The sequence below is a fragment of the Urocitellus parryii genome, chromosome 5 (genome assembly GCF_045843805.1).
Source record: "Urocitellus parryii isolate mUroPar1 chromosome 5, mUroPar1.hap1, whole genome shotgun sequence".
Classification (NCBI taxonomy): domain Eukaryota; kingdom Metazoa; phylum Chordata; class Mammalia; order Rodentia; family Sciuridae; genus Urocitellus; species Urocitellus parryii.
The window spans coordinates 59,811,638-59,821,840 of NC_135535.1; the positions used below are offsets into that span (position 1 = coordinate 59,811,638).

Below are 10,203 nucleotides of genomic sequence, written 5' to 3' on the forward strand. Positions count from 1 at the left end.
AAATATGTAGTGACCTGAATGAGTGCCATGGTGAAGATTCAACCAGGGAAATGAAAGTTTACTTCTCCTCTATCCTTCTATATCTAGACCACGGTTACCTGCAATGCTGAGCTCCTTGGCTTCAGCTTTCTTTTTAACCTGCAGGTGACTATGTTGTGTCTCCCATTAAAACTATCTGTAGGTTCCATGTAATCACTGATTTAGAAAACTGACTAGAAAACCAGTGACTATAGAACTTAAATCACTTTACTAGTTATTCTTAATAATGAAAATATTTTATAATACATTGTTGTTTTAATAATATTAAAGTTTATTTTTATTTAACTACCATACCTTTTAAGTTTCCTTTTAAAAATTAACATGAACTATGTAACTAATTATTATCTGCCACAAACTATTTTGCATGTTGTTTGCAATATTTGTTCAATTATTACCAGTCTCCATAGGACTTGGATATTTTTTTCCACTTAGAAGTAATTGCAATTTCTCTATTTCCTTGATTTGGTTTAAGTATGTGTTCTATGTAGTTTTATATGTTCTCCTTGTTTATGTATACATATATATTTTTTCAAAATGTACACATAAAGTTGAATATTTATGTAACCACCAATACTCTTTTGCAAACTGCAAGTGTGATAGAAATTTCATTAAAAAATATTTATTCCATGCTTTATTTTGGACTAGGTTGTCCTGTACCATATCTTATTTAATCATCACAGCTATATGGCAAAATAGACATGGTTATGTATTTTTTTATAAATGGGTAAAACTGATGCTTAGAAAAGTTGAGTAACTTGACTAAGATCCTTGTGCAATAGTAGCCAATATAAGAGTCTGAAAAAATAAAATGCAAACAAATATAAACACTAGTCTTTGCTTTATTTTTATATTTTATTTTTTTTTACTAAGGATCTAAACAAATGTTTGGATTTTCTCCATATTTATACCTCATTTGGGTATAGTGGATTAATGATAGTTTTATCCAGGAGGATACTAACTCCAGATATTTTATTTGACATATAAATTACAACATTAATCAATCAAAACATGAAACCCTTCAACCACAGTACCACTGAGCAAAAGAATGAGAAATAAAAAATATTTACAGTGTTAGCAGTATTATGGTAGAAAAATTATTATAGGAAAGCAGACTAACAATGGAAATAAAGGAGGGATTCAGTATAAAGTAGTAGATTCCCAGTTTGAAAATTGTCATGGAAAATTGGATAGAGGTCTGCATTAGGAATTGAGATTCTGTATTTAGTTGCCCTTTTCATCCCAGAAGATGACATCAAAGGAAAAAAATCTTTATACTTAGTGTTGCTATTTGTTTGTTAATATTTTTTTCTCTGTCTTATTGGACACTGTCTCCCAAGCTTCCTTTTAGAACTTCAATAGTAATGTGTATTATGTTTATATTCCTTTGAGTTTTGTTTACATTTTTCTTCTGGCAATTTTCATTCACTGAATTGGTCCCTTGAGCCAGTGACAGAGAAAATGGACAAAAATATTACGTAGCTCATGCTACATAAAGTTTATATGGAAACCATGCCAAACATTTTTAAGGCACTTCTGATACTATTTTATATTTTTTCTTCTTCCTCACAATTTTATATTTTTGCTTCTTTTTCACAATTTGTAGTCAAAGAAATATATATGCTCTGAATAAAATGGAAAAATTAAGGCAAAAGTTTTGACACTATCAAAATTGACTTTTATTTTAAATGTTACAAAATCTACAATTAAAAACAAATTATACTAGTTCAGAGGAAGAAAGAGAGAATATTTTTAGAAACACTGATTTCCCTGGATTAAAACAAAGGCATTGTCTAATTTTTTATTATTCCAGTCATTCTGAATGTTAGTGAAACTGGATGAAAACCAGAGGTAAGTTGGATGTAAAGAGGGTGAAGGAAGACTCTCAAATCTCAGCATAGATTCAATACTTCACAGCTTGACTTAACCTTAGAGACTGAGATAACAGACTTTGGTTTCATTTGATGGAGGTTAAATAGAATATGGTAGCATATATTTTGAAACTTGACACATTAGAAGTCATATAAAATGATCATATGTAAAATGGTTAGGGTATTTTATTTTATCTATTCCTTTTCTATTGATTAAAAGCAAGAAATTATTATCTGTATCTTTGTATTTTTAATTAAATAGAGACATGTAGTACTGTTTTTAAGAGAACAAACGTTAATTGTAGGTCATCTGAGATTAGATTCCACATTTGCTAGCTGTTGAATTAATGGAAGTACAGGATCTCTGAGTCTTAATGCTTCATTTAAGAATAGGAACAACAATTTCATATTTATCTTATAAAGATTGAGATAGAATATAAATGTTTTCAGTCACTGGAATAAATTTGCACTTGGTAAAACACAACTATTCTTTATACCCTTCCAAGAGTTGAGATTTAATTCCAATCAAAAGAAAAATCATCAACACAGCTATTCTTAGAACCTAAGAGTCACATGATTTATGAAGTACTTTTGTTTACATAATTTAATTCTCAAAAACACTCTTGAAATTCCAACTGCATTTTAAGACTGAAGCTTAATGAAATTAAGTAACACATCCAAAATCACCAATCTATTGCATGACACATTTGTATTTTAATCTATGTCTAAAAGCTAAGCTCATACCTATTGTAATAAATAATAAATTAATCATGTTTTGAGATGACAATTTTGTTATTAATGCATTTCCTCTTCCTTTCTTGTATAAATTATAGATCACTAGTTAATGGAATGAAAGTATAAACCCTTACAGACACGAGTGTTAGTATTTATGAAGTGATCACCAAATGTGATTTGATGTTTTTTGCCTTGATTTGTTTTGTATGTACTGCTACAAATGCAGAGAATTGAACCTGACCATCATTTCTAAAATTAATAAATATAAATTATTCTTATTATTATTCCTCTTTGTAAATTTTTTTAAAAGTTGTCAATGGATCTTTTTTTTTTTTTTTTTTTTAATGTGGTGCTGAGGATGGAACCCAGGGCCTCACACATGCTAGGCAAGCACTCTACCATTGAGACATAACTCCAGCCCCCTATTATTCTTTTAGAGAAAAATATTCTAAAATAACTGTGAGAAACTGTAAACATAAAACAACATTTTAACCACTCAGTTGGTTCTCCTGAGGAGTTTTTGCTTTCTCAAAGGAACATATTCTAGCTCAGAGCCTCGAATCCATGAAAAGTGTCAGAAGTGCATTTTCTTGTGATTATGAAGCTAGAGATTGCCCACACTTTGAATTCAACAATTAGCCTGTTCTCTAATGTACTAACCTAGACTTTGAACACCTGTTGAAACTTATAAAATAGAAATAAAGAGTGTGGCAATATCAGTTACTCTGATATTTTTCTGATGATTTATACTGGGGTTTAATTGAAGAAGACATAATTGAGCAAATGAAATATTTAAAAATTAGACTCTCAAATTTTTTGCTTTACTAAGAAAGATTTCAACCCAGGGCAACATAAAAGAAAACTATTACAAACAGCAGATGTATGTTTGTATACACACACACACACACACACACACACACACTGAGAGAGAGAGAGAGAGAGAGAGAGAGAGAGAGAGAGAGAGAGAGTGCGAGTGTGGATCAGAAATCAAATGGAACAAAAGTCTCTTATCTCAGACTCAAAGGAACATCTTTTGATACTTTAAAACTAATATATCTTTTAGTATAATGTTAATTTTTCACCTTGGACATCAAATATATTGCCCATATGTTATCTGATTTGTTTAGGCAGTCATTATTAATATTCATTTGGTGGTAGAGATTTGGAAAGTGCAAATTTTATTTAATAAGCAATAAATATCACTATTAAATTTTATTTTTAGTGACTCAAGGAATCTGTCTTAGGTTCTTTGGAAAGAAAGTAAGAAGTAATTTTGATACAATGAGTAAAATGAAATGAGAACGTAACAACCTAAGATATGTTCTTCCAGGAGAAAATATGGGTTTGCATTCACAAATAACAAACTGAATTGATGAGTTACATTTTTGAAGATACCCATCATCCTCTACACAAACACATCCTTGGAATAGTTTAAGGCTGTAGGAATCAGCCTTATTCAATATTTAATTATTGTTTCAAAGGAATATGAATACTCATACTTTTATTATACTTATTTGGTATTAGCAATTGAAAATAATCCATTGAATTTTTACATAAAAACATAGTATACCACCCCCAATTATTGACATTAGATCTACTAATGCTAGAGATTCATTAAACCTGTTTGTTGGTTTTTGAAAACTTTCTATAGAAGTGTTCATTTTTTGGTGATGTGCTGAAAAAAATGTTCATTTTTTATTGATATCTTCCTTCAGAAATCCTCCTATATTTATTCAGATTTATAATCAATAGCAAAAAGAAAATAGTGAGTAGTGTTATTATTAATATTCAGAAAAAAATATTAAAATTAACAAAGATTTGGAAGAAAAATATATATCCAATAAGTTAGAACCAAGGTTAAAATACAGTGCATTCATACATTTTTCACTATGGAATAATAATAATATAAAAATAATAGTAATAATATACTAAAAATAGTAAAATGTATTTTTAAAAATCGGAGTTTCCAACATCAGTAATTACAAGAACTTTAAACTTGAGAATGACACCAAATTTTGTCTATTTGATGAGAATGTAGTTTGTTACTTCAAGGTATTATGAAAAATTCTTGATTTTAACACAAACACAACCCTGATAAGGTAAGATTGATATTACTGGAGGTGGAGTAAAGTGAATAGAAAGGATGGATTATAAAGAAATGTTACAAAAGTAATTAGAAATAATGTTTAATGAAGTTTTTCAAAATTCATGTGTCAATAAAATATGGTTTCCTTTGCATGTCTTTGGTTTTAAATTTATTCAATATAGGGAATTTGGGTCAAATGTTTAAGCATACCTTGTAAGGTAAGTGATGTGGGGAAACACATCTTATAAGAGAAAAATAAAGTATAAGTACTGTTCAAGCTAGAATATAGCATTAAATGGAGAACTGTGCCTGATGGCAGCATTTATTTTAACAACAAACTCAATATTAACTAGATGAAATTTTCTTTTAAACCAATATAACTATGCTAGTCACTAGAAAATGTTGAAATAGGAATAAGAACCTATTTTTTCAAGAATGTGCAGAGTAATGGCAGAGTTCACAGGAGACTTCGGCGTAGTTTAAGTGTAGTGGGTTGGGAGGAATGACTAGGGGTTCTTATGATATGTATACAATGGATACTCTTCCTGTGATGGAAAGAGGTGATTTGGAGTGTCATTACAATATGCCACTCACAATACTGTTATAGTTGACTTCGAAATTCACAATCACTTCCAGAAAGGTTATAATTAATGAATACAGAAAAACAAACTAGCCATGGTTCATGTTGATGTGCTGTGAATACTTAATTTCCAGGGGCAATGATCATATCCTGGAGAGAGATGGGAGTAGAATGTGTGTGTGTGTGTGTGTGTGTGTGTGTGTGTGTGTGCATAGTAGCATGGAAGAAGTACATAAATCATGGTTAGAAAGGTCAGCATAATGTAGATAGGGTAAAAGTATAAAGCTAAGCATCATTTGCCTAAATGTGATAGGTGCTGTACAATCAGGTAATTCCTACTCTATTATTGTTGTTGTTCTTCTTCTGAAATTCTCTTGGGGTTAAATGTATTTGTTCCTATTTATCTAAAATAACCTCAGGCTGAGGACCATCATCCTAATCCCAAAGGTATTTATATCAGTGATTAGGGAACATTTTCTCTATAGAAAAATATCAATACAACTTCCATTAAGTGTTAAGCATTTTTCCAAATGCTTCACATATATTAACTTATTTAAATCTTATAATTATCAAATGAGATTGATTTGTATTGTAGATAAGGAAACTGAGCACAGAGGAGTAAGTGATTTTAAGACCTAAAAATTGGATTGGATTCAAAACCAGACATTCCCCCTCTTTCTTATGCAAATATCTTTGGCAATAGCATTTAAACTTTAGCTCTAAAAAAGCATTAGAACTTATTATTTTAAAAATATAAATAAAACTACTAAAGCAGGTTTTTTTGGGATATGCCTAACTATGTATCTGAGGGCAACCTCAAATATGAATAACAATAATAATGATATTTATTATTTTAAGTAGAAAGCAAAATAAGTTGACTAGGAATAAACATCATAAAAGTGACACAAGTAGATTAAAATATCAAGAAATTTTGCAAGAGATTTATATACAATACATCTCAGGTTCAAACCTTCCAATGTACATTCGTTGCCTGCTTCTTTCTTCCCTCTATCCCTGACATCTGAGGCTGCTCATTGCAATGACATCAGCATTTCCAACTTCCAATGAGGTAGTAGCAGGAGTTGGAAAAGCCAATGAGTGTTAATCAACATTGGTAGATGGCTAAGGACAAAACACCACTTTTAAAAAATTATCTTTTCCCATTTTTGGCAGTTCTCAATGTAATTAAACTATTAAATAAGGGGAAATGTCTATTGATATTGGAGCAGTGTCTCAAAAGGAAGATATTTTGTAGCCACACATCTTAACCTTTCAGTAAGAAATAACATTTGGAATCAGAAAAGTCTGGCTAAAAACCTTGGCCCTACCATTTCAAGCTGTGTGATACAAAATCATTTTCTTATTATTTTTAAATTTATTTTATGTACTCATATTAATTGCACATGTTAATGACATTCAGTGTGATATTTACATAGGTGTATATATATCATGCATTGATCATATTCAATCACCCTTCTTCCACTCTCCCACCAACTCACCCCTGTATCCTTCATAATCCCTATTCATCACTATTCTACTTTTTCTTTTTGAGTTTTCACATATGAGAGAGAACGTGTGATACTTGTCTTCCTGTGTCTAGCATACTTCACTAAACATAATGTCCTTCATTCCACCCATTTTGTTCCAAATGATTTCTTTCTACTTCATGGTTGAATAATACTCCTTGGTGTATATACTATATATTATTCATCCATTACCCTGTTGAAGAGCATCTAGATGCTTATTATATTTACAATGTGAATTGTGTCACAAAAACATGGGCATGCAAGTATATCTTTTGTATGCTGACGTTATTTCTTTTGAATATATACCCAGTAGTATAAAGATCAGACAATTTTGTAGTTCTGTTTTTAGTTCTTTTTTTTTTTTTTTGGTGGGGAGCATACTAGGGATTGAACTCAGGGACATTCAACCACTGAATCGCATCCCCAGCCCTATTTTATATTTTATTTAAAATGTAACAAGAGTCTCATCATTGCTGAGGCTGGCTTTGAACTCACGATGTTTCTGCCTCAGCCTCTTGAGAGGCTGGGATTACACGACTATGCCACCACACCTGTCCTATTTTTTAGTTTTTTGAGCACCTACATGCTATTCTTTATATAGCTGTCCTAATTTACATTATCACCAACAGCTTATAAGAGTTCTTCTTCGACATATTCTAATCAACATTTCCTCATGTGTGTGTGTGTGTGTATGTGTGTGTGTGTGTGTGTGTGTGTGTGTGTGTGTGTGTTTGACAATAACCATTCTAAGGGTGAGATGGCACCTCATTGGAGTTTTAAGTAGTTTTTAATCTGCTAAAACTAGAGTTTTTCACTGTAAAATAGAGAAAATTAAAGGATCATTGTCATTATCAGGTGGCTTTCCATTTTCCCTAAAGGTGGAAATGGCATAATAGTTCAGGAAAATTCCAGCTTCACACTTGGATATTTTAAAATTCTAAACTTAAGTGCTTTATTTGTGGTTTTTCCTATAGGTTCAACAAGAAAAAACTACTGAAGAAGCAAATGAGAAATCATACAGAAGTAAGAGCGTTTATCCTCCTGGGACTGTCTAATGATCCCAGGCTCCAGGTGGTAATATTCATCTTTCTCTTCCTCACCTACATGCTCAGCATCACTGGGAACCTGACCATCATCACCCTTACTCTGCTGGATCCCCATCTTCAGACTCCCATGTATTTCTTCCTCAGGAATTTCTCTCTATTGGAAGTTTCATTCACAACCGTCAGTATACCCAAGTTCCTAAGTACCATTATTTCAGGAGATAAAACCATTTCTTTTAACAACTGTATAGCTCAGTTATTTTTTTTCATTCTCTTGGGAGTCACTGAATTTTACCTTCTGGCTGCCATGTCCTATGATCGTTACATTGCCATCTGCAAACCTCTGCACTACATGACCATCATGAATCGCAAAGTCTGCACAATGCTTGTCTTTGCTTCCTGGCTGGTCTCAATCTTAATTATCTTCCCTGCTCTCATGTTGCTACTACAGCTTGATTACTGTAGGTCCAATATCATTGACCATTTTACCTGTGATTACTTCCCCCTACTCCAACTTTCTTGTTCTGACACTAAATTCCTAGAGATAATGGGGTTTTCCTGTGCTGTGTTTACTCTGATGTTCACCTTGGCACTAATATTTCTGTCCTACATATATATCATCAGAACAATTTTGAAAATTCCTTCAACTAGTCAGAGGACAAAGGCCTTTTCTACGTGTTCTTCCCACATGATTGTCATCTCCATCTCTTATGGCAGCTGCATTTTTATGTACATTAAACCCTCAGCAAGAGAGAGAGTGTCTCTGAGCAAGGGAGTGGCTGTGCTAAACACCTCAGTGGCTCCTATGCTCAACCCCTTTATTTACAGCCTGAGGAATCAGCAGGTCAAGCAAGCCTTCATGAACATGGCAAGGAAGATTGTGTTTTTTACAAGCACAAGGAAAGACGTGGTGTCTTGAGGTAAAGGCACATTAATGTGTAATTAAAAGTACAAAAAGAATGAAAATTTAGTAGCCAATTCAAATAATTATTGCCCTTCATTTCATTCTTGACATCCACACTTTTCTTTTTCCTAACAGTTTACTGGCATATTTGTTTAACATATGTCTCACCAAATTTAAATAATTTTTATGACTTTCTGACACCCCATTTTTCTGGTGCTTATTCATTACAACCTCTTAATCAATTATTATTTTACAAAGAAAATTGCAATTTGAATTTTGTTCAGGAAAAAACATATCCCTATATATAGGAGACACAAAGAAATTGATATATTTTACTTAACACATCTCAAAATATAAATTGTGTTTTTATTTATGTTTTACAGAATTTCCCTTGAGTTTTTTTTTCACATTTTTTTTCTAGAAAAATCTTAAATGCTACATAAGTGAATGAAAAATGTAATTTTTTTTTTTCATTTAAAACCAAGAACTAGGTCTGGGGTTGTAGCTCCATGGTAGAGCACTTGCCTTATATCTGCAAGGTCCTAGTTCAGTCCCCAGCACTACAATAATAAAAAGAATACTAATAATAATTCAAAAGTTAAAAATGAAAATAAATGAATAAACATGTTATTTTTCTATTTACAAAGTAACATGGGCCATTCATTAATAATACATCTTTAGATTTAGGTGCTCAATAGACTTTCATATTTTCATTTCCTATGAAGTCTCCATAGATGTATAGGTAGACACACATACAAATATATACATACATATAGACACACATTCAAATATATACATACACAAATACCTAATGAACACATGCTATAGAAAATAGTGAAGAAATAAGTATTAGATATATGGGATAAATTTATTTTCTCAAATTCCATTGTAAGCTCTCTTTTGATTATGAGTGTGTTTGTGTGTGTGTACACATACATGTGTTGTTTAAGACTAATCCAAAACACAATATGTGTTTGTGTATGAAATATATTAAATATATATATTATATATAATATATCCTTTGAACATATTATATATAATATATATAAATATGTGTTTTTAATAAATATATATACATATATATTTTTTAATAAATATATATATGAAGAAATATTTAGATATGGGATTAGATATCCTTCTCATGTTTCATGGACTAGTTATAAACAGGACATATATCAAAATTAGTAGATACTAAAGTAAAATATTTTAAGTTTCTGTTTTGTATAAAATATAAGCTTCATTGCAAAGAAAAATATTCCATTATATATAAAGTTCTGGTTTCATTTGTTAAATTTCTATTCCACATAGTATACTTAAAATCTAAAATAATGTGTATCTGTGTATAACTTAAGATTATGGATACTGAGAAGTAGTCTAACATTTGAGAAAACATACTGTAATTCTTATCAATGGAGGTACATT

The 10,203-nt window shown here is 31.0% G+C and overlaps 1 protein-coding gene across 1 annotated transcript; it reads left to right on the top strand.

Moving 5' to 3' along the window:
- Positions 1 to 7,839: 7,839 nt before the first annotated feature.
- Positions 7,840 to 8,796, top strand: LOC113189539 (olfactory receptor 6C1). The gene has a single exon (XM_026398379.2). The coding sequence runs from the start codon at positions 7,840 to 7,842 to the stop codon at positions 8,794 to 8,796; it is 957 nt and encodes a 318-aa protein (XP_026254164.2).
- The last annotated feature ends 1,407 nt before the right edge of the window (positions 8,797 to 10,203 follow it).

What these genes read in the sequence shown, in the direction of transcription:
- LOC113189539 (XM_026398379.2), top strand. Translation starts at nt 7,840, where the DNA reads ATGAGAAATCATACAGAAGTAAGAGCGTTTATCCTCCTGGGACTGTCT.